The 25000-nt window shown below is 41.4% G+C and overlaps 1 protein-coding gene across 3 annotated transcripts in view; it reads left to right on the forward strand.

The window, feature by feature from the left end:
• map3k4 (mitogen-activated protein kinase kinase kinase 4) overlaps positions 1-25000 on the forward strand; it is a 41798-nt gene that overhangs the window by 10793 nt on the left and 6005 nt on the right. For 2 of the 3 annotated variants that reach the window (XM_080448621.1, XM_080448622.1), the window contains exons 3-24: positions 358-1790; positions 5454-5720; positions 6625-6777; positions 8596-8753; positions 9333-9449; positions 9545-9644; positions 9771-9854; positions 10974-11243; positions 12047-12196; positions 14723-14884; positions 16006-16139; positions 16872-16950; positions 17094-17172; positions 17711-17804; positions 18255-18377; positions 19785-19885; positions 20493-20573; positions 22783-22974; positions 23702-23772; positions 23888-24004; positions 24127-24286; positions 24664-24786. In XM_080448621.1, the coding sequence (XP_080304747.1) occupies positions 358-1790; positions 5454-5720; positions 6625-6777; positions 8596-8753; positions 9333-9449; positions 9545-9644; positions 9771-9854; positions 10974-11243; positions 12047-12196; positions 14723-14884; positions 16006-16139; positions 16872-16950; positions 17094-17172; positions 17711-17804; positions 18255-18377; positions 19785-19885; positions 20493-20573; positions 22783-22974; positions 23702-23772; positions 23888-24004; positions 24127-24286; positions 24664-24786 (4248 nt within the window). The remainder of the gene's footprint in view (positions 1-357; positions 1791-5453; positions 5721-6624; positions 6778-8595; positions 8754-9332; positions 9450-9544; positions 9645-9770; positions 9855-10973; positions 11244-12046; positions 12197-14722; positions 14885-16005; positions 16140-16871; positions 16951-17093; positions 17173-17710; positions 17805-18254; positions 18378-19784; positions 19886-20492; positions 20574-22782; positions 22975-23701; positions 23773-23887; positions 24005-24126; positions 24287-24663; positions 24787-25000) is intronic. The other variant, XM_080448623.1, reaches the window with a different exon arrangement.

The following is a 25000-nucleotide window of genomic DNA, read 5'->3' on the forward strand; positions in this document are numbered from 1 at the left end:
TCAGTGGATAGTGGGCCTAGATCACAAAGTGTCACTGGCGAGTCCGTGTTAGGCGAGTCCGCCTGTTCACATTTTAAAAACGACTTGTGTTTCTAGACTGGTCAAACAAGTGAAAACAAACCTACATGCATTAAAAAGAGGAGGTTACCTTTCTACTTTGCACCAACTCATTTTGGATGGTCTGTCTCTGCAGTGCATAGAATGGAGCGCTGAAGGACATGGAAACATTGTCTGCCTTGTGGCTGCAGTTGTTGTACAATTTGATGCATTTGATCAAAGAACTACTATGTTGAAAGAGCTGTGCATGTCTTTTTCCAATGACCGTACTGACTGAGGTGGGATGTGTGTGTGTTTCAGCGGATCACAACCAGTCTGTCCAGAGAGAGAGTCCCAGGCCTCCAGAGGTCCCAGAGGAAGCGAGCCACAGCTACAAGCAGGGCAAAAAGAACCGGGCCGCCCTCCGCTCCACCGAGAGAGACCACAAGAAGACCTTCGAAGGCTCCTTTATGCTGGATCCACTCTCCAAGTCCAGCCCCTTCGGTGCCCTGTCCAACATGGATCCCAGGAAGCATTACCTGAGCTTGGGCTGCAGCAGCGGCAAGCTGCCCGTCACCATGCCCCACCCCATGGCGAGGACCCACCGGCAGACCTCGCGCACCGACTGCCCCGCCGACCGCCTCAAGTTCTTCGAGACCCTCCGGCTGCTGCTCAAGCTCACGTCCATGTCCTCCAAGAGGAAGGAGAAGGAGCAGCGCGGCCTGGAGAACATGGCCTCGTTCGGCCACAACAACGAGGTGATCTGGCTGGAGCTGCAGGCGTGGCACGCCCGGCGCTCCACCGGCGACCAGGACCTGTTCCTCTTCACCGCCCGCCAGGCCATCCCCGACATCATCAACGAGGTTCTGCACTTCAAGGTGAACTACGACAGCCTGAGCCCCGGCAGGGCGGCCTTAGGGGGTCCGGGGGGGTCCGAGCCGAGTCGAGCCCCGGACCAGGTGTGTGTCGAGGAGGAGGAGCTCGCCGTAGCAGAGACCAACCACTGTGGGGTGGACCCCTGGGGCTTCAGCGCCTGCACGCCGGCCACCCTGAACGCGGCGGAGCCCCTGGGCTCCGGGACGGGCTGCAGGGACCACCTGCTGCGCCAGCGGCTGGCCTTCGAGCAGGTCAAGCGGGTCATGGAGCTGCTGGAGTCGGTGGAGGCGCTGTACCCGTCCCTGCAGGCGCTGCAGAAGGACTACGAGAAGTACGCGGCGCGGGACTTCCAGGGCAGGGTGCAGGCGCTCTGCCTGTGGCTCAACATCACCCAGGACCTCAACCAGAAGCTGCGAGTCATGGCCACCGTGCTGGGCCTGCACGACCTGTCCCGCATCGGCTGGCCCGTCTTCGAGATCCCCTCGCCGCGCTGCTCCCGCGGCAACGAGGAGGACGGCGGCGACGAGGAGGACGAGGAGAACGACTCGACGGCCACCTTCACCGCCGACAGCGACGGCGAGGACAGGGACTTGGCGGAGGAACTGCGTTCGGGAGAGGGAGAGCTGTCGCCCTGTCTGACGCCCAAGTTCGCCCGGCTGCTGTCGGAGGACGAGTTCCTCCCGACCGCCGTGGCCGGGTGCACGGAGGTCTCCGTGGGCGGGGGAACCATGTGCCCCACGGCCATTTACAGGCCCTTTGTGGACAAAGCTCTGAAACAGATGGGACTGCGTAAGCTGATCCTCAGGCTGCACAAACTGATGGACCGCCCTCTGCAGAGGTCCAGGGCAGCACTGCTCCGCCATACTCCTGCACAGGAGGTGAGAATGCTTCTCTTTGTTTACATTGGCCATAATACATACATAACACTCACATTATACATAATACACATCATGTATTTATAGAGGGACTAAGGAACATAATTCACTCACATTATACAGTTGAGGAATATATTGTTGCTGTCAGACAGAAACCTTGTATCTCCATTTATTTTATTTTATATGAATCAATAGTCAGTATTATAAAGAGCTCTTAAACTAAAGGGTAACTTTTCATAAGGTTTCATCCTGACAACAACAATACTCAGCAGGCCAACCTTTGAGCACATGTTACATCATTAACCAGGCTCCCACATTCATGGTGTGACCTCGTGATCTCCAAGCTCACGAGCTTGGAGATCTGCTATTTTTGTTGTGAAAATGTGTGCAAATCTTTGAATATAGATAGATAGATAGATAGATAGATCTTTTTTTTAAGTCAAATCTTTGCTCCTGGGGGTCCTTCCCTGGAACAAAATATTTGTAGAAAAAGTTTGAGAACCATTGATATTCTATCAACGTAAGTGTTTAGTTATTTTTAAACTATGGATTTAGAGACATTTGTACAATCCCCAGAAGCAAAGATTTGACTTAAAAATATTCACTTAAAAATATATATGATATTCAAAGATTTGCACACATTTTCATGATAAAAACAACAGATCTACAAGCTCATAGCGCAGCACTTGGTGCGGCGCTATGAGCTTGTAGATCTGCTATTTTTTTAATAGCCCAAAGAAATCTCTAAAATGACACGGATGCTTTCCCAGTCTTAATGGGTTAAGCGGATCACTTCAAATAATACAAATATAATATATAAATAATACAAATATAATATATAAATAATACAAATATAATATATAAATTATACAAATATAATATATAAATTATACAAATATAATATATAAATAATACAAATATAATATATAAATTATACAAATATAATATATAAATTATACAAATATAATATATAAATAATACAAATATAATATATAAATTATACAAATATAATCTATAAATAATACAAATATAATATATAAATTATACAAATATAATATATAAATTATACAAATATAATATATAAATAATACAAATATAATATATAAATTATACAAATATAATATATAAATTATACAAATATAATCTATAAATAATACAAATATAATATATAAATTATACAAATATAATATATAAATAATACAAATATAATATATAAATTATACAAATATAATATATAAATTATACAAATATAATATATAAATAATACAAATATAATATATAAATTATACAAATATAATATATAAATAATACAAATATAATATATAAATTATACAAATATAATATATAAATAATATATAATAATACAAATATAATATATAAATAATACAAATATAATATATAAATAATACAAATATAATATATAAATTATACAAATATAATATATAAATTATACAAATATAATATATAAATAATACAAATATAATATATAAATTATACAAATATAATATATAAATAATACAAATATAATATATAAATTATACAAATATAATATATAAATAATATATAATAATACAAATATAATATATAAATAATACAAATATAATATATAAATAATACAAATATAATATATAAATTATACAAATATAATATATAAATTATACAAATATAATTTATAAATAATACAAATATAATATATAAATTATACAAATATAATATATAAATAATATATAATAATACAAATATAATATATAAATAATACAAATATAATATATAAATAATACAAATATAATATATAAATTATACAAATATAATATATAAATAATACAAATATAATATATAAATAATACAAATATAATATATAAATAATACAAATATAATATATAAATTATACAAATATAATATATAAATAATATATAATAATACAAATATAATATATAAATAATACAAATATAATATATAAATAATACAAATATAATATATAATAATACAAATATAATACATAAATAATACAAATATAATATATAAATTATACAAATATAATATATAAATTATACAAATATAATATATAAATTATACAAATATAATATATAAATGATACAAACATGTTTCCTTGACATTCTGAAACATGACTCTCTTAGAAATAAGAATGAAGACAAAATAATGATGTTTAGTGTTTTCACCAAATGCACTTAATTCACTCTCAGTATGTTTGACCATGGATTACAAAAAGCATGTGTGACTGATGCTAATGAGTGTATAATATATTCACTTCATTCTAATAATGTGTGATAATACTGGATGTAACTTGACATCAGTCACTTTTTGTATGTTGAAGTACATTATAATATTGTCTGATGTCATTTCCAATAGACCGGAGAAGCCTTGAGAGTTTAGCATTTTCAATTGATTGATAATATCCATGTGTTTTCTTCCAGATAACATTCATTCTCTTACTTGTGACAGTTAAGTGGCATTTAGCATTGACTTCACATTGAAGAGCACTGAAACCCTAAAGGGTTAATGAAGGTATGCTGCTACCCAGAGAACTATTAGAGTAACATCCACTAAAGTTAAAGGACACTGCTCAGTTAATGAGTGTGTTTAAAGCAGGGTGCTGTTTGTAAGGTCCTTTTGTGTCCCTCACAGGGCAAGTTAATTAAATAAAGCCATTAAAAAGCCATTCAGGATGATCACCTTCATGCTGTGTGGCAGGAGGAATGGTGGCATGCAGCAGCATGGTCATTGGTCACTGCCTGGCCTTTAGGGCAGCCGGGCAATTAACCCACAATATATTGAAATCCACATTTAGGATGAATAACTGCAGGTGAGTCGAATAATCCAGAAGCAAGTTTTTTTTTTAAATCATTTTTTTTCTCTTCTCCGTATAATCTTACTACTATAATTGACAAAAGCTCAGAAAGTTCGCGGCTCTCACATCTAGTATCAATAAATCATCACAAGCTGGTTGTGAGCTTGCATAGAGCACCGAAGTCTGACGTAATTTACACATCCTTGGTTTGTCTACCTGGTTCGTGGTTTTCCACCCCCATTCTGAATCCCCATAGAGTTGACTCTTATGGATATGAAGCATCAACTGACGGTGAGAAAACGATAATGTTACTTCCGCCGAATTAGTTAAATTTTCACCAGAAACAGACTGTATCAAATATGAGTGACTGACTATCATAAACGATACAGAACCTCCTCCCTGACAATATCGCAGAGACAGTTTGTTTATTTATGGACCACAATTCTTATATGAGACGATTCTATGATGACCCAATGTTATTCTCCATAGAGAACCAGGGGATGAACGAGTGACGTCAGGACTTCAGTACTCTATATCGGGTACTTTTCGCAGAATGTTCGCCCCCCAGAATAGAGACGCTTAGGGGTTCAAGTGGTTTAGTCCATTGGTTCTCAAAGTGGGGTTCGGGGACCCCTAGGGGTCCTTGGGGGATTCCAGGGGGTCCCCAGCTACATTTTAGTTAATATAGTCATCATTTTAACCATATTTCATACTTTAGCTATTCAAAAATAGCAGATCCACAAGCTCATAGCATTCAGATGGGGGTCCGCGGCCAAATACATATCCTTTTGGGTGGTCCTTGACATGAAAACCTTTGAGAACCACTGGTTTAACCCCTCTGTCTCTCGGCCCTGCAGTTCTCAGACTACCAGGACCCCATGCTGTACAGCGACTACCTGCCGGAGCTGTCCCGCCACGTGTCCTGCAGCCTGACCCCCGACCCCCCCGATGAGCTGGGCGCCGACGCCGTCTCCTGGGACGACCTGCTGGACCTGGACCTGCCCTCCTTCCGGCCGGCCTTCCTGGTTCTGTGCCGAGTCCTGCTCAACGTCATCCACGAGTGCCTTAAGCTGCGTCTGGAACAGAGGCCCGCCGGAGAGCCCTCCCTGCTCAGCATCAAACAGGTAAACACTGTCACACACTGACACACTGTCACACACTGACACACACACTCCTCCTAGTACAGTGGTTCTCAACCTGTGGGCCGGGACCCCCAGGGGGGTCCCCACTTGATTTTGGGAGGGTCCTCAGATGATCTTAAGGCTGTGATGTTTGTCAAGGTTCATAATGTTATTGTGTGTCTGTTTTTGTTTCGTTTGTCTAGTTATTTGTTTTGTCTACTTTGTGTACATGTAACGATTGTGACATGTATTTATGTTGGGACCTCCTCTAAAACGAGATGGCTCATCTCAAGGGGTTTATCCTAATAAAGAAACTTGAATCATCATAGTGAAGTGACAATTTAAGGACCTTTAAGACCTTTTTAATACTAAAAAAATGAATAACCTAAGACCATTACTGCATCAAAAGTAATTATACTAATACAATACAAATACAAATTATACTATAATACAACATTGGCCAAATTGTCAAATAATATAAGAAAGAGGCAAAAATTGTAAAAGATAGCAGATCTACAAGCTCACAACACCTCACGTTGCGAAAAAAAAATATTTTTATCTGTGGAACGGAGTCAAACAAAATGGGGGGTCCCCAGTTCAAATATGATTTTATTTTTGGGGGGTTACGGCCTGAAAAGGTTGAGAACTAAATATTAACGCCCTACTTGATCATACTATAGCGTCACACAAAAGTATGAAAAAATCGCAGATGTGCATGATCGAAAGAGGCGTTTTGAGCTTGTAGGTCAGTTTAGCTTCTTTTTATCCTGAAAAGTAACAGTTTTGATGTGCGGAGATATGAGGTTTCCACCCGACAGAGACCATGTCAGTGTTTCTCAACGTACACATCCTACGGTACTAATATCTACGTGTGTGTGTGTGTGTGTGTGTGTGTGTGTGTGTGTAGTTGGTGCGTGAGTGTAAGGATGTGCTGAAGGGCGGGGTGCTGATGAAGCAGTACTATCAGTTCATGCTGCGGGGCGTGGTCACTGACGCTCAGGGACTGCAGACCAACGCCAACATCGACGACTTTGAAGAAGACCTCCACAAGATGCTGGGGGTGAGAATACACCCCCTAACCTAACCCTAACCTAACCTAACCCTAACCTAACCTAACCCTAACCTAACCTAACCCTAACCTAACCTGACCCTAACCTCCACAAGATGCTGGGGGTGAGAACACACCCCCTAACCTAACCTAACCTAACCTAACCTAACCTAACCCTAACCCCCCTAACCTAACTTAACCCTAACCTGACCTCCACAAGATGCTGGGGGTGAGAATACACCCCCTAACCTAACCCTAACCTAACCCTAACCTAACCTAACCCTAACCTAACCCTAACCTGACCTCCACAAGATGCTGGGGGTGAGAATACACCCCCTAACCTAACCCTAACCTAACCCTAACCCTAACCCTACCCTAACCCTAACCTGACCTCCACAAGATGCTGGGGGTGAGAATACACCCCCTAACCTAACCCTAACCTAACCCTAACCCTAACCTAACCTAACCCTAACCTAACCCTAACCTAACCTAACCCTAACCCTAACCTCCACAAGATGCTGGGGGTGAGAATACACCCCCTAACCTAACCTAACCCTAACCTAACCCTATACACCCCCTAACCTAACCTAACCTAACCCTAACCTGACCTCCACAAGATGCTGGGGGTGAGAATACACCAGTCAAGCTTTGTTCCTTTTTATGCCCGTGGCACTAGTCAAATAGCTAAATTAAGCCGATATACAAGCTCAACGCACCACATAGCGATGCGTTGTAAAGCTTGTAGATCGGCTATGTTTGTAGAATGTGTTCACCTATTATGACATAATGCCCATAATAGGGATGTAGTTAAATGTCTCTTTAGCCAAATGATAATTTCAGGGTTCCCACGGTCATGAAATTCCTGGAAATATTTTGAAATTAGAAAAACAGTTTTCCAGTCCTGGAAAAGATTTGGAATTTATCAAGTGTTGTGGAAAAAGATTTGGCTATGCATTGTTTTGGGCTATTGATTCTGTTCATCAAAAACATGTTCCAAAACATGTCTAAAATTACATGAAATATATAAAGCAGTTTTGCGCCGAACGGGCTGCGTTATTGCAGCCTAATGTATACCTCATGTCATGTGGAAAAAAAGAGCAGACCTACAAGCTCAGATTTGTTCTTTTGTCACGTGGCGTCCTCACTCGCGTATGAATCAAGTGACACAACAAATAGTGATGGGAATTAAACATTCATCGACTATCCATGAATTGCTGTTAAGAATTAACCCGATCAAATGTATAACTTTTCAATTAATTGAACTCTTTTGAGAAAATAAAATATTGCGCTGAATGATTGCTACATAGGCCTGGAAATCGGGTTAAATATTTTGGAAAAGTTTGGGAAATTCATTGGTAAAAATGTGTGCGAACACATGAAATTAACTCATTCACTGCCAGAACTTTTTTATTTTTGCGTTTGACAAACTGCCAGAGATTTTTCATAGAAAAAGAAAGTACTCAGGAGCCAAGATACAAAATGTTTAAGTTTTAAGTTAACAAGGAAGTGGATTGGAGTCTAGATCTTCAACAAATCATATCTCCTTGGTCTTTAGGTTAAAAATTAAATAAATAAATAATTTTTTTAATTAAAAGTCGTTTTAGTCGTTCTTGGCAGTGGGGGCTTAAAGGACAAAAGTCGTTTTAGTCGTTCTAGGCAGTGAATGAGTTAAATAGTACAATTATTTTATCATCTACTTAAATTAACGCCATTTGTGAAACAGCCTGTAACTATCTGTAACTATGTTTTAAATGTTCTGCTCCAGGTGTATTTTGAATACATATCTATGTATATATATATGTAACCTATGTTTTAAATGTTCTGCTCCAGGTGTATTTTGAATACATGCACAGTTGGATCCGGATGCTGCAGCAGCTGCCTCAGGCCTCACACAGCCTGAAGAACCTCTTAGAAGAGGAGTGGAACTTCACTAAAGTCATCACCCCGTACATCAGAGGAGGAGAGGCCCAGTCTGGGAAGCTCTTCTGGTCAGTGGCAACATTTCTTATTAACCTCTTAACCCATTAAGGCCTGAGGTTCTGATTCTACAAAATGTCTTCTATATCCTAACAGTTTCCAGAAAAACCTATGTTTCTGTATCAGTGGTTCTCAAACCTTTTCATGTCAACGACACCCAAAATGATCTGCATTTGGCCACCGACCCCCATCTCAAAATATGTAGTTTTTGAGATGGGGTTCAGCAGTAGAAATGCCAGCCCTTGCACGTAGTGCTGCACGATTCTTGCTCAAATGTGAATCACGATTTTCCTCCATAAGAATTGAGATCACGATTCTCACACAATTCTCTTGTAAATATAAAAATATTAAGCAATAAAAAAAAAATTCGTCATAATTTAAAATCGAGATCGCTGAATCGAGATCACGATCTTTTTTCGATTAATCGTGCAGCACTACTTGCACGGGAGACGCAGGTTCGAATCCCGGGTAGGACCTAAATCTTAAGGAGTGCAGCTTTTTAAAGGCATTTATTTTTTGTCCATGCCATACCGTTACATGCGTGTATGTTTAAATGTATTAATAACTATATTTCCTGATCCCCAACACAGTGACATTGCTGGGATGCTCCTCAAATCCACCGGAGACTTCCTGGACGCAGGCCTGCAGAAGAGCGACGATGAGTTCTGGGAAAGTGCAGATGACAGCACAGCTTCAGATGAGATAAGGTAACAGTCATAGAGGTTTTACTGTTAGAGCCAATGATTCATTTCTCTGTTCTGCAGAGATGTTTTAAAACATATATTTTATCCTTCTTTTCTAGGCGGTCTGTTATCGAGACAAGCCGCTCGCTTAAGGAGCTTTTCCACGAAGCCAGGGAGCGAGCGTCCAAGGCTCTGGGCTTCGCTAAAATGCTTCGCAAGGTGAGAAACGGCAGTAGTTTAACTGCTTTCAACCTGGTTCACCTATTGAAAATGGCAGATCTACAAGCTCAAAACGCGTCGCCTGTGTGTGTGTGTGTGACAGCATCTTTCCTTTGTCACCTACAGGACTTGGAGATCGCTGCAGATTTCAACATAACCAGCGGGGTCCCCAGTCTGCTGGAGGCGCTGAAGGAGAGAAGCTACGTCAAGGTGAATAAATGATTCGCTTTCCCTCTTCTGTGACATTTTCTGTTCTTCATCATCCCTCCATGTTCTTCATGATCCCTCCATACATCTTTACCTTCTTCATGATCCCTCCATACATCTTTACCTTCTTCATGATCCCTCCATACATCTTTACCTTCTTCATGATCCCTCCATACATCTTTACCTTCTTCATGATCCCTCCATACTTCTTTACCTTCTTCATGATCCCTCCATACTTCTTTACCATGCCTCAGAAACCTTCATGATCCCTCCATACATCTTTACCTTCTTCATGATCCCTCCATACATCTTTACCTTCTTCATGATCCCTCCATACTTCTTTACCATGCCTCAGAAACCTTCATGATCCCTCCATACATCTTTACCTTCTTCATGATCCCTCCATACATCTTTACCTTCTTCATGATCCCTCCATACATCTTTACCATGCCTCAGAAACCTCCATACATCTTTACCATGCCTCAGAAACCATCTATACATCTAATACTTCTTTACCATATGCCTCAGAAACCTGCAATCCAAATTGTTTTGTGTGGATACAATTTTATTTCCTCCAATCTGTATGGTTAAGGTAGTGTATGCTAGTACAATATAACTTCATTCTGATGAAGGCCAGCACCAGCAGGCTGAAACGTCAATAAATAAATGAATAAAAACTTCATATGGAGCCAGAATGTGCAACACTAACACAGCTGTGGTGGCTGTAGGACACCTACTGGTGGATGTGGTATTGCATGCAGTGTTGATTTTGACAGCACATTTTGATTTAGTTTTAGTCAGTCTTTTTAATACAATTCCATTTAGTTTCAGTCATATTTTAGTAATCTGAAATGTTTTAGTTTTAGTTGACTAAATCTACAGTTGATTTAGTCGACTAAAATGTATTAGTCTCCGCCAGGCTTCCTGTCACATTTTCTAGTTTTTATTTGTTTTTATTTCATAGTTTTGGTCGACGAAATCCACACTGATGCATGAAGCTCAACATGCAGCCTGTCTTTCTGTATTAGCTCAGAACTAGTCATTTCGGCGCCTGTAGCGGTTTCTAACACGACGGGACGTGAAATGATGCACTGTGGCTTTAATCTGTTTTGTGTGGACCAGGTTCAAATCCCGGGCCTGGAGGAGCTGGAGATCTTCGTGCCGTGTGGCCTGATGGACCAGCGGCCCCTCATCCTCCAGCTGCTGAACGCGGCGGCGGGGAAGGACTGCTCCAAGGACCCCGACGACATGTCTGAGGACGAGGCCTACCTGCTCATGAGCAAGCACGGTGCCGGGGCCTCGCCCACCGTCTCTGAGTGGGCCCAGTGGGACGGACCGGTCATCAAGCTGGTCCCCCAGATGGAGACGGTGGACACGCTCAGGGCCATGAAGGTGTGTGTGAGGACTGAGGGAGGAAATGACCTTTTTTAGGGCTGCCTGCAACCATCCATTATTTTCTTAGAGACTCTTAGTCTGTTTTGATGACTTTGTACCATTAAATAATTGAGTAACGTGTTTGATTATCTTTTTATGTCAATGACATAATGTTTTAATTCGACTGATTAACAATGTCTGCCCTCTTATACTTTGTCTTATGAAGCTCACATAGATCACAGGGCCTGAACTTTAAAGGGATAGTTCACCCCCAAAATGACATTTTTTCTATCGATTAGTCACCCACATGGAAGCCAATAATTTGATGTCCGGCAGCGGTTCCGGTAGGAGACACAAAGAGTCTCCTTTGTGTCTCCTACCGGAACCGCTGCCTACCGGTCCGCTGGTCATCAAACTATTGTCTTAGGAATGAGACAAAAACTAAAAAAATCATTGATATAATTTTTGGGTGAACTATTGAAATGGATGTTCAGCTCACAAGTAGTTGTAGGCCTACCCCCCAAATCCATATAAGGGAGGAATTTGGCCCCATTTATTTTGATTTATTTGATGTATTTCAGGCCCTGGGTCACAGTTACATGAACAGTTGAACACTAGGATTTTGTTTTCAAAATCACGTTCTTCAAGCTTGTCTTATTCCACCAACCATGTTCCATCAGGTGGAGAACATGCTGCTGATCGTCATGCAGTCTGCTCACCTGGTGGCCTAGACTCTAGGCCCTAGAGGAAGGCCTTCCAGCATATATGATAACATATATAATAACATATATAATAACATATATAATACCATGTTCCATCAGGTGGAGAACATGCTGCTGATCGTCATGCAGTCTGCTCACCTGGTGGCCCAGAGGAAGGCCTTCCAGCAGTCTATGGAGGATCTGCTCACTCTCAGCCGAGAGCAAACCTCCAGTCAGCCTCTCATCGCCAGCGCACTGGAACAGCTCAAGGTGTGCATTACATTACATTACATTACATTACATTACATTACATTATATTACATTACATTACATTACATTACATTACTCTCTCCTGTATGTATGCTCATAATGCTGGAACAGCTCAAGGTGTGTATGCGCATAATGCTGGTATGTCTGCTCATAGTGCTGGTATGTATGCTCATAATGCTGGAACAGCTCAAGGTATGCATTACATTACATTACATTACTCTCTCCTGTATGTATGCTCATAATGCTGGAACAGCTCAAGGTATGTATGATAATACAGACCTCATAATGCTGGCGTACGCCTGCCAAGGAGTGTTGATTTTGACAGCAAATTTTGATTTAGTTTCAGTCAGTCTTTTGAATAAAAATCTGAACAGACATCAACTGGGTGAAGCAGACACTGAATTCCCCCGGTGGGATTAATAAGATGTACAATAAAAAAAACATCATAGTATTTACACTTGAAGCTTTTTTCCCCTGAATTTCAAACAGTCACTCAGAATGACATTATGCTACAACTGTCAAAATATGTATCTCAAGTATGTATCTCAAATGATGTGACATGCAGCTTTCATTTCTTTGACTACTGCACACATTGTTATTATTGTTTCATATTATATGTATTATTTATTAAATAAGAAAAAGAGGTGGCGCATCAACAATGGACAATTGTCAGTGGAGTGCTAGACCCAACATTCAGTATATATATCAAAAGTGGGAATTGACAAAATCCCCAAAAGGTAGCACATCCAACATTTCAAATCAATGTAGGACAAAGTATTCACATTTCCACTGAGAGCTGCTCTGATGAAGGCTCATAGCTAGGAAATGTGAATACTTTGTCCTCCATTGATTTGACATTTTGGATGTGCTATCTTTTAAAAAAAAAAATTATTCCTACTTTTAATGTATTATTTATTGTCTATACTATGATGAAGGCAATAGTTAATAATAATAATAATAATAATAATAATTAAGCCATTTACATGCCACTGCTCAAAGAGGCGTTTCCGTAGTACTCCTGTGTTCATGTAAATAATGGATAAATAACTAGCTCAGCGGAAGCGGAACTGAACCTGCTGCTTGTTTTTTTTTGTTCTTTTTTTATTTTATTTCTTTGCGCGGCATGCGTTTCCCACAGAATGTGAACTTGTTCACCGGTTCTAATGAACCCAGCTTAGTCATTTCATACATGTAAACATTCAACAAAACCGGAGAGAAATGTGATGAAGGATTTCATATGCCCAACATCACATATCTTAACCAATTAGGCTCAGTGAGCGTAAGAGCTGAATTGGATTTGAAAGCATCTGTGTCATTTTACATTTTTGGGTTGGGTATTAAAAAATAGCAGATATACAAGCTCACAGCGCGTCACTTCGTGCAGCGCTGTGAGCTTGTACAATCTGCTATTTTTGAAAATGTTTTGAAAAATCTTGAAAGAGTGAGAATTACTGATTTTAGAGCATTTGTAGAATGAATGGGCCTCAGGTCTTTAATCACATTAAAATCACATTCTTAGTGTGCATGTAACCATGACCTTATCTTAGTGTGCATGTAACCATGACCTTATCTTAGTGTGCATGTAACCATGACCTTATCTTAGTGTGCATGTAACCATGACCTTATCTTAGTGTGCATGTAACATGACCTTATCTTAGTGTGCATGTAACATGACCTTATCTTAGTGTGCATGTAACCATGACCTTATCTTAGTGTGCATGTAACCATGACCTTATCTTAGTGTGCATGTAACCATGACCTTATCTTAGTGTGCATGTAACCATGACCTTATCTTAGTGTGCATGTAACCATGACCTTATCTTAGTGTGCATGTAACCATGACCTTATCTTAGTGTGCATGTAACCATGACCTTATCTTAGTGTGCATGTAACCATGACCTTATCTTAGTGTGCATGTAACCATGACCTTATCTTAGTGTGCATGTAACCATGACCTTATCTTAGTGTGCATGTAACCATGACCTTATCTTAGTGTGCATGTAACCATGACCTTATCTTAGTGTGCATGTAACATGACCTTATCTTAGTGTGCATGTAACCATGACCTTATCTTAGTGTGCATGTAACCATGACCTTATCTTAGTGTGCATGTAACCATGACCTTATCTTAGTGTGCATGTAACCATGACCTTATCTTAGTGTGCATGTAACCATGACCTTATCTTAGTGTGCATGTAACCATGACCTTATCTTAGTGTGCATGTAACCATGACCTTATCTTAGTGTGCATGTAACCATGACCTTGTGTTGCAGTGAGTGCTGCAATACCATGTAATGTACATCTTCACGGTGGGTGTAAGATATGGGGTTTCACGTGTCTATTGTCCCGCTGAATGCGTTTCCTCTCGACCTTGGACAGCAGTTCTCCATTCATAAAGAAAAGAGGGTGTCACTTGTTGGAAAATAGCACATCTTCAAGATAACGAGGATATTTTCAGCAAGTGACACCGAGTATGAATTGAGCTTAAGTCACTCAGTGTCTCTGTCACGTCTCTCCTCCCACAGAACGAGGCCCTGCAGCTCTGTATGAAGATCAACACGGCCATTGATCGGGTGGAGAACATCTTCAAAGAGGAGTTTGAGGTGGAGGTGGACGATACTGAGTCTGCCACGCTGCAGCAGTACTACAGAGAGGCCATGATACAGGGATACAACTTTGCCTTTGAGGTGAGAACTACAGTACAGGGTACACTACAGTACAGTACTACAGTACTACAGAGAGGCCATGATACAGGGATACAACTTTGCCTTTGAGGTGAGAACTACAGTACAGGGTACAGTACAGTACTACAGCAGTACTACAGTACTACAGCAGTACTACAGCAGTACTACAGTACTACAGCAGTACTACAGTACTACAGAGAGGCCATGATACAGGGATACAACTTTGCCTTTGAGGTGAGAACAACAGTACTACAGTACAGGGTACAGTACTACAGTACTACAGCAGTACTACAGCAGTACTACAGCAGTACTACAGTACTACAGCAGTACTACAGTACTACAGCAGTACTACAGCAGTACTACAGTACTACAGCAGTACTACAGCAGTACTACAGTACTACAGAGAGGCCATGATACAGGGTTACCACTTTGCCTTTGAGGTGAGAACAGTTAAAGGTGGTGGAGTCCAAAGCCTGACTTTACACATTCATTGCCAGGTATTAATTCATTAATTCATCCGCCACTGTTTGAATGAAACTACTTTCAGTGAAAACTGAACAGTGATTCTCAGCGTTTAGTTCTGACTCTCTGGGGACAGAAAGCAGAAACCTGTCTGGATGGTTCATGATGATCTAAAACCATTCAATGCTTTATAAACCAACATGAGCATTTGGAAAGCAATTCTTTGGCCAGGGTAAAGATCTGAGTGATATGATCCACTTTATTGGTAATAGTAAGTGAGCAGCAGCATTATGAATCAACTGCAGCTGTCTTAAAGGAGCACTTCACTAATTTGACTCATATCTGACATCCTGTCATCACTGGGAGGCAGAAGAGAAGATGTGTCTGCAGAATGAACATGAAGGAAATAACTTATTAAACTTCCTTTGTGTTCCTTCTGTGGTCTGCAGCTTTATCACTGACTGTAAATAGACTTCTGCTGATGACAACCTTACGTACACAATGCATGCTGGTACATGTAGGCACTCTGATTTCTTTGTCATTGCAATGTGTAGTAAGGATTTCTATCACTTCATTTGACTACATTGATCATCAGTAATGACTACATTGAAACAGGCTTGCTTTGCTCTAACTTTAAATTTTATTTTTTTATCTTACCACAGTACCATAAAGAGGTGGTGCGCCTCATGTCAGGGGAGTTCCGGCAGAGGATCGGGGAGCGCTACATCGCCTTCGCCCGTAAATGGATGACCTACGTCCTGACCAAGTGTGAGAGTGGGCGGGGCACCAGGCCCAGGTAAGACCATACCTCACAGAGGTCAACAACCACGGAGGCACTGTATTGTGTTTTTATGACCGTCTAATGTCTATACTACCCCCAGTTCTGTGTATCAGGCCACCAAACCCCATTCATAAGCTTGGTACAAAGAGTGTACAAATGAAACTAAAGTACCCATTTGAGTCCTAAATATCCCCACATTGAGAACCAGTGGTCTAGGGCAGGGGTTCACAACCTTTCTGATACCATGGACTGGCTGTCAATTTCACGGTCCGGCAAGGAAATATATTAACATATATGTCACATATATGATAAACAAATATGTTCAATATATAAAACATATATGTCTCTACATATATGTCCATATATATGGACCGGTGGTTGGGATCCTCTGGTCTAGGGCATTGGTTCTCAAAGTGGGGTCCGGGGGTCCCCAGCAAAAGTAATTAACGTAGCATTGCAATCATCTTAACCACTTTATCCATTTATATGTTGGCTCTTAAAAAATAGCAGATATTAGTGAGCTTGTAGATCTGCTATTTTTGAAAATATCAAAAATTGTTGATATTTAGAATTTTTAACCCCAAATCTTCTCTTCTGGGGGTCCCTGGCACAAAATATTTTCAGATGGGGGTCAGCAGCCAAATACATATCATTTTGGGGGTCCTTGACACGAAAAAGATTGAGAACAGTGGTCTAGGTATTGTCACAATCAGATTTGTGTCTCTGCTAACATCTGTTCATCTACAGGTGGGCGACTCAGGGTTTTGATTTCCTTCAAGCCATCGAACCTGGATTCATATCAGCGTTGCCTGAGGATGACTTTCTGGTAAAATATATATTTATATATATATTGTTTTGTCCCCTTCATGATTCCATACAACCTAGAAAATAGTTCATCCTTTGGAATGTCACAGATGTCACAGATGTGTCACAGCGGTTGACGGTGAACCTGTTTTTCTCTGTCTGCAGAATTTACAAGCCCTGATGAATGAGTGTATTGGTCATGTGATCGGCAAGCCTCACAGCCCAGTCACTGGTCTGTACATAGGTAAGACATGCTTTCTCCATGACAGCTGTTTGGTGCGTACGTTTACTATTCAGTAAATGACTTAAGCACGTCGTGTAAGCCGTGGCAACACAATTTTTCCATATAAACAGATAGGTGTTGAGTTTTAGAATGCGTTTTCCCTTTAAAACCCATTAAAACCAGGAAAGCATCTGTGTCATTTTAGATTTTAGTGTTGGATATTCAAAAATTGCAGATGTGCAAAGTGACACGCTCTGAGCTTGTATATCTGCTATTTTTGAAAAATCTTTAAAGTGTGAGAACTACTGACTTAAAAGGCATTTGTAGAATCGGTCTTAAAGGGATAGTTTCTATGGATTAGTCACCCCATGGAGACTTGAATGAATGAGTTTTTGTCTCATTCCTAAGACAATCAAATTATTGTCTTAGGAATGAGACAAAAACTAATAAATATCCATGAATTCAAGTCTCCATGGGGTGACTAATCCATAGAAAAAAAGTCATTTTTGGGTGAACTATCCCTTTATGATGTCCTGGTGACACGTTTATTCTCTTTCAGCCCCCAGGAATAGTCCTCGACCCGTCAAGGTCCCCCGCTGCCACAGTGACCCTCCAAATCCCGCTTTATTTATCCCCAATGCTGAAGGCTTCAGGTAGGACTACCACCATGTTTCTGTGTGCATACGTCTAGGTAGGAGGAGCACAATGTTTCTGTGTGCATACGTCTAGGTAGGAGGAGCACAATGTTTCTGTGTGCATACGTCTAGGTAGGAGGAGCACAATGTTTCTGTGTGCATACGTCTAGGTAGGAGGAGCACAATGTTTCTGTGTGCATACGTCTTTTCTTGCATGGCTTATTGCCTCCACTTTTAATTAACTGTATCTATGGGCTGGTGAGCTTTGTGTGTTAATCTGAATTCATAACGTTTCTTTCTCTTGCTCTGTCTCTGTATGAGTGTGAGAAATAATATATACGTTTAATTGCAAGTTCACACACACACACACACACACACACACACACCACATGCTCGTGCGTACGTGCGTGCGGCGACCCTCGTCTCCCCAAGGCAGAGTTCCTCCAAGTTTTGTTTTTTTCACCACAGCTCTCGAAGTCTCCCCTGTGACCTTCGGACCCAGCTGTTCCCCAATGGCCCCCGCCCCGTCCCTCAGGGCCCGGGGGGGGAACATGGCCACCACACCAAAGTACCCGGCAGCAATGATGTCAGGTTAGCTTTGCCCCCAAGACCCCACCTCACCCCCCCACCCTGAGTCACCTGGTATAGACCACCCCCCCACCCTGAGTCACCTGGTATAGACCACCCCCCCACCCTGAGTCACCTGGTATAGACCACGCCCCCACCCTGAGTCACCTGGTATAGACCACCCCCCCACCCTGAGTCACCTGGTATAGACCACCCCCCCACCCTGAGTCACCTGGCAGCAGCTTATTATCAGCACAGAGTCCCAGCTACGCAGATCAAAAGCTTGACCCTCTTGTCACTCAATCTGAAAGGCTCGATGTGAGCTTTGGACAACATCAGAAATACAGGAAAAGCTGTTTCCCCCCCCCCCCCCCCCCCCTCACATTTGGTTGAGAGCTAAATCTAGAAACAGGTTAACCACATTAACCATGGCGTCCCTATTTTGGCTAAATTAGACGTTTCAATTATTTTCTAAATGGCAAAAATAACAGATCAACTCACAATGTATCATGGCACGTTGTGAGCTCCTTTATTGGCTATTTTCCCTTACAATGAAGTATATAGGCCTTAATTGTTTTAATGTGAGCAGGTTTGATGTGTATAAGCCCTATAGGAATAAGGCCATTATTGCTGAAAGATTATCACCCAACCTTAAGTAGGCTTAATTCAACTGTATCCTTACGAGTCAAAGATAGAATCTGACTGATAAACACACACTACCTCGTTGAAAGAGTGAGCTCTGTATGGTATCCTGCAAGTCTAGTGCCATTAACCAATCAGATCTGCTTTTATGCTATTGATTCACTGCTATTAGATCATGTCTGTGCTTTTGAGATAACACGCTCTCTAAAAATCTAACATCTGTCTGTCAGCTGTGTTTGAACTTTCAATGATGCATGCCAATAGGCTCTATGCACAGCGGCCATGTTGGAGAGAAATTGGGCCTCTTCCTTACTTCCTTCCTTGCTTTGGTTAAATGTGATTTTGCTGTGACCTATCTTAAACCCTAATTGCTAGTGTCATCAGCAACTTGCTTCCTGTCTGTCCGACATTTTCAAGCACATCCCGAGAGTTGTTCACAGATTATTATATATTACATGTTTAAGAACATCCCGAGAGCTATTCACAGATTATTATATATTACATGTTTAAGCACATCCTGAGAGCTATTCACAGATCTCAAAGTAACGGATATAGATTTCCTGTAGGTTAAAGTATTTGTTTTTAATTTAGTACATGTATTACATATTCAAACATGAACAAATGACAGAAACTATGAAAATGATCTTGCCACCAAGCTGAGTATTAAGCACCAATGCTATGTTAGACCTTTTTAATCATAGACATGTCAGATCAGGAGATGTAGTACCATCTTTATAATATTCTATGGTTGAAGAAACATGGTGTTAAATTGTAACCGTTGTCCCGCAGAGGGTCCAGCTATCACGAGAACGACCGCCTGTCATCGGTTGCGGCGGAGCTTCAGTTCAAATCTCTGAGTCGCCACTCCAGTCCCACAGAGGACAGAGAAGGTTGGTGGATGGGATTCCATATGCATTACATTACATTACATTACATTACATATGCATTACATTACATTACATTACATTCCATTCCATATGCATTACATTACATTACATTACATTACATTACATTACATTACATTACATTCCATATGCATTACATTACATTACATTACATTACATTACATTACATATGCATTAGGGCTGATTCCACATGCATTAGGGCTTTATTAGACGATATTATGTATAGTCTCTGTCGGGTGGAAACCTAATATATCCAAAACTGTTACTAAGATTCAAAAATAGCTAAAGTAGAAGATGGACAAGCGTTTGGAGCTTGTGGATCTGATACTTTTAGGTAGGGAATTAAATTATGAAACAAGCAATGCTTTACTGTTTTAAACTATCGATTATAAAAAGTAACTGATAAAATAATTGATTAAAAATGTGTCCCTATTTTAGGCATGTCATTATAGGTGAAATAAGTGTACAATTTAAATATATATATATATAATATAGTGAAGATTCACTGTGGTTGTGTTATAGATAATGTACATCATTATATTACACTGTAACCTCACTGTAACACTGTGGTTGTGTTGTCTTCTCTCCTCAGAGCCATCCTATCCTAAAGCAGACCCCAGCAGTGCTGCCCGCCGAAGCTGGGAACTCCGTACCTTCATCAGCCAATCAAAGGGTAGGAATGTGGACTGTGGTGGCGTACTGTCTGTCACACCACAGCATAAGCAACCTTCTACCATTCACCATTTAAACCCTACATATGTCTCTCAGTGTCTCTCTATACTGTGGTCCCCCTGTTCACACTTCTCTTTGCCCAATGTAGCGGATCTACAAGCTCACAACGTGTCACGTTGCGACACGTTGTGAGATTGCAGATTGACTATTTTAATGCCGAATGTTGGCCCCAGATTAGGGACGTTGTTGGGGTTCATGTGGAAACACAGCCCTGCCTTCCAATCTTTGTGAACATGTGACTTGTATTGGTTGCCCTGGGAACCAGAGACAGCTGTGACATCACAGCTAGCTAGTCTACAGAAGGTTAGCCAACGTATTTCCCCTGAAAACAGTATTTTTCGACCAATCACAACACTCGTTTCATTCACGGAGAATGTATACAAAAGATTTGTGAAGCGTCAACGTCATTTCCTTCCGTTTAGACACTCAACCGGCTCTGTTTTGCCCAGCTTGACACAATGTCCACAAGATTGTTATTCATCCATTATTTTATATACCATATTGACAACTCATTGTTTTCAGGATGCCTACCCCCTGCACACATGGTCCATGTATACACTTTTTACTGCATATTGCATGTATCAGATTGCTAAATTACTCTCCATTCATATTCCGTACACTACACTCCCCCTGGCTGCTAAAAGGTTTTACCCTTATTGTCTTTTGTTGGCAGTCTGCAACATGCTTATGTGTTTTATTAAATGGATCCCCATTAGGCCAACAGCTAATCTTCCTGGGGTCCATAAAAGATTCACTCCATACCAGATCAAAACATGATAAAATGCATAATGTGACATTATACAAAAAATAAGCAAAAAAGTAAAAAAAAAATATAAGTACAGCATTGCATTAACAAATGTGCAAAGCAGAGAGTTCCAGGCTCTGATCCAGAGATTTCCCAGCTTTGGAGTAAGAATTCTAACTAAACTAATTGATTGGCATTATGTGGGGAACAAAAACAATGCGACCACCACCAGAACCACCAGAACCACCATTATTTTCTTTCTTTTTTCTAAACAGGATCACAGCTAGTTTTAGAACAAACACCATGCTTTCCTCCGAGGTGGAAAGGCTGGTGAACAATGCATACATTTAGCCTTAAAGCCCTTTAGACCTGTTGTGACCTATAGGTGTTATCAGACACGCTAGCAGAGAGTTCAGAGTGAAGTGACTAATAAACCCTCTTGAATGGAAACCAGGCTTATCGCACGTCTCCTAGCAACAACAGCCTGTTTAAAGCCATCCATAGCATTGGTTCTATATCTAGAGTTGGCTATTCAAAAATATCAGATGTACAAGCTCACAGCGCATCACTTGGTGCCGCGCTGTGAGCTTGTACATCTGCTATTTTTGAACATTTTTGAAAGATTATGAGAACTGCTGATTTAGAAGGCATTTGTAGAATGGGCCTCAGGTCTTAATGGGTTAACACAAATCTTCTCTTCTGGGGGTCCCTGGGGGTCCCTGGGCACAAAACATGTTCAGATGGGGGCCGTCCGCGGACAGGGAAAAAGTCTGAGAACCCCACTGATCTCTAGAACCCCACTGATCTCTAGAACCTCACTGATCTCTAGAACCCCACTGATCTCTAGAACCCCACTGATCTCTAGAACCCCACTGATCTCTAGAACCCCACTGATCTCTAGAACCCCACTGATCTCTAGAACCTCACTGATCTCTAGAACCCCACTGATCTCTAGAACCTCACTGATCTCTAGAACCCCACTGATCTCTAGAACCCCACTGATCTCTAGAACCCCACTGATCTCTAGAACCCCACTGATCTCTAGAACCCCACTGATCTCTAGAACCCCACTGATCTCTAGAACCCCACTGATCTCTAGAACCCCACTGATCTCTAGAACCCCACTGATCTCTAGAACCTCACTGATCTCTAGAACCCCACTGATCTCTAGAACCTCACTGATCTCTAGAACCCCACTGATCTCTAGAACCCCACTGATCTCTGAACCCCACTGATCTCTAGAACCCCACTGATCTCTAGAACCCCACTGATCTCTAGAACCCCACTGATCTCTAGAACCTCACTGATCTCTAGAACCTCACTGATCTCTAGAACCTCACTGATCTCTAGAACCTCACTGATCTCTAGAACCCCCATCCTCTCCTCTCTCCCTGAACCTCCTCAGACACGGCGGCCCGTCAGAGCCCCATGGAGGCCGTCCGTCGATCCATCCGCTCCTTCGAGGAGAAGCGCTACGCCGTCATGAAGCAGAGGAACATCATCGGCCAGGTGTGCCACACGCCCAAGTCCTACGACAACGTCATGCATGTGGGCCTCCGGAAGGTCACCTTCAAGTGGCAGAGGGGCAACAAGATAGGTACGCTTCACCTTAACCTTAACCCTAACCCAGAGGGGCAACAAGATAGGTACGCTTCACCTTAACCCTTAACCCTTAACCCAGAGGGGCAACAAGATAGGTACGCTTCACCTTAACCCAGTAGAATGTGTTCTTCAGGGTCCACACAGTCATGAAATAAAACCTTTTCCAGTCCTGGAAAAGGTTTGGACTTTATCTAGGGTCCTGTTACAATATTCTGATATGCATTGTTTCGACTATTGATTTAGTTGATAAAAATCATTTTCCAAAACATGTATAACATGTTTTTTCCCGAACGGGCTGCGTGATTGCAGCCTAATGTAAACCATTTATAAATATTGTAACGTTTCACACACCGAGCTGGACTTGAACCTCGGCCTCCTGCCCGGCAGACCGACAGGCAACGCCAAGAGAGCTCACTTAGAGGAGCAAGTTACGGCCGGGTCTTTTGCCAGGTCGCTACAATATATATTTATACAGTATAAATTTGGCACGATATTGGAATGGAATTCTATATTCTATGCTTTATTTTTGCTACACTGCCTGTCTTTGCACATAAGAGTAAGAGACTCATTATTGCGCTGAATGATTGTTATATAGGCCTGGAAATTGGGTTAAATATTCTGGAAATGTTTTGGAAATTCATTGGTAAAAATGTGTGGGAACCCTGGTTCTTATTTCCATCATAATGGTGCAATCTATGAACGTGTTCTCTTCATGGAAACAGGCGAGGGCCAGTATGGGAAGGTCTACACCTGTATCAACGTGGACTCTGGAGAGCTGCTGGCCATGAAAGAGGTACGTTTGAAATAAAATGAATATAGATGTCAAAAGAAACGGCAGATACCGTTTCTGTATTTAGTTTTTCTTGCATAAATACAATACATAACGTTGTCTTGCTGCTTCCCAACAGATCCGATTCCAGCCCAACGACCACAAAACAATCAAGGAGACGGCGGATGAACTGAAGATATTTGAAGGAATCAAACACCCAAACCTGGTCCGATACTTTGGCGTTGAGCTCCATCGGGTACGAGCCGCACGTTTCCCCTCAGATCAAGTGTCTTTGCATCAGAATATGACAACGTTGTTATATTTTGGCGTCGTTCTGACTTTCCTTTCTCTGTCTCTGGGTCCCTGCCCCGCCCGTAGGAGGAGATGTACATCTTCATGGAGTACTGTGACGAGGGCACCCTGGAGGAGGTGTCCCGTCTGGGCCTGCAGGAGCACGTCATCAGGCTGTACAGCAAACAGATCACTACGGCCATCAACGTCCTCCATGAGCACGGCATCGTCCACCGCGATATCAAAGGTCTGTACCTCTCTCTCTCTCTCTCTCTCTCTCTCTCTCTCTCTCCCTCCTACCGGGACCGCTGCCGGTCATCAAATTATTGTCTTAGGAATGAGACAAAAACAGAAAAATATTCATGAATTCAAGTCTCCATGGGGTGACTAATCCATTGGAAAAAAAAGTCATTTTGGGGGTGAACTATCCCTTTAATATTGGAGTCAGTCCACCAGTGTTCCGTTCACATTCACTTCAGTCAGTTTGAGAGTTCAACTGCAACGTGTTAGTTGTGTTTTATTCCTCAATAACATACATTCAGTATACCATTGCCAACCTCTCTGGTGTGAAGTGGGGTTTGTTTTGATGTCAAATAATGTTTTCATGTGTTTTCATGTCAACAGGAGCCAACATCTTCCTGACGTCGTCGGGTCTGATCAAACTGGGCGACTTCGGCTGCTCAGTGAAGCTGAAGAACAATTCCCACACCATGCCGGGCGAGGTCAACAGCACCCTGGGGACAGCAGGTACACAATACCACCACCAGGGGGCACTGTGGCCTGAGAATGACTTTGAAGATTCCATTTCTGTGGACTGTGTGAAACCTCAGGGTTTTTGGGGAAATGCTTGAAGGCTACTGCTAAGCTTTCGCTAACACAAAACTATACAGTACAAATACTAAATACTAATATTAAATAAATGTACTTAGTTACTGTCCACCACCATTCAAAAGACACATTG

Source organism: Gymnoscopelus braueri (assembly GCF_963280865.1).
Source record: "Gymnoscopelus braueri genome assembly, chromosome: 14".
Taxonomy (NCBI): domain Eukaryota; kingdom Metazoa; phylum Chordata; class Actinopteri; order Myctophiformes; family Myctophidae; genus Gymnoscopelus; species Gymnoscopelus braueri.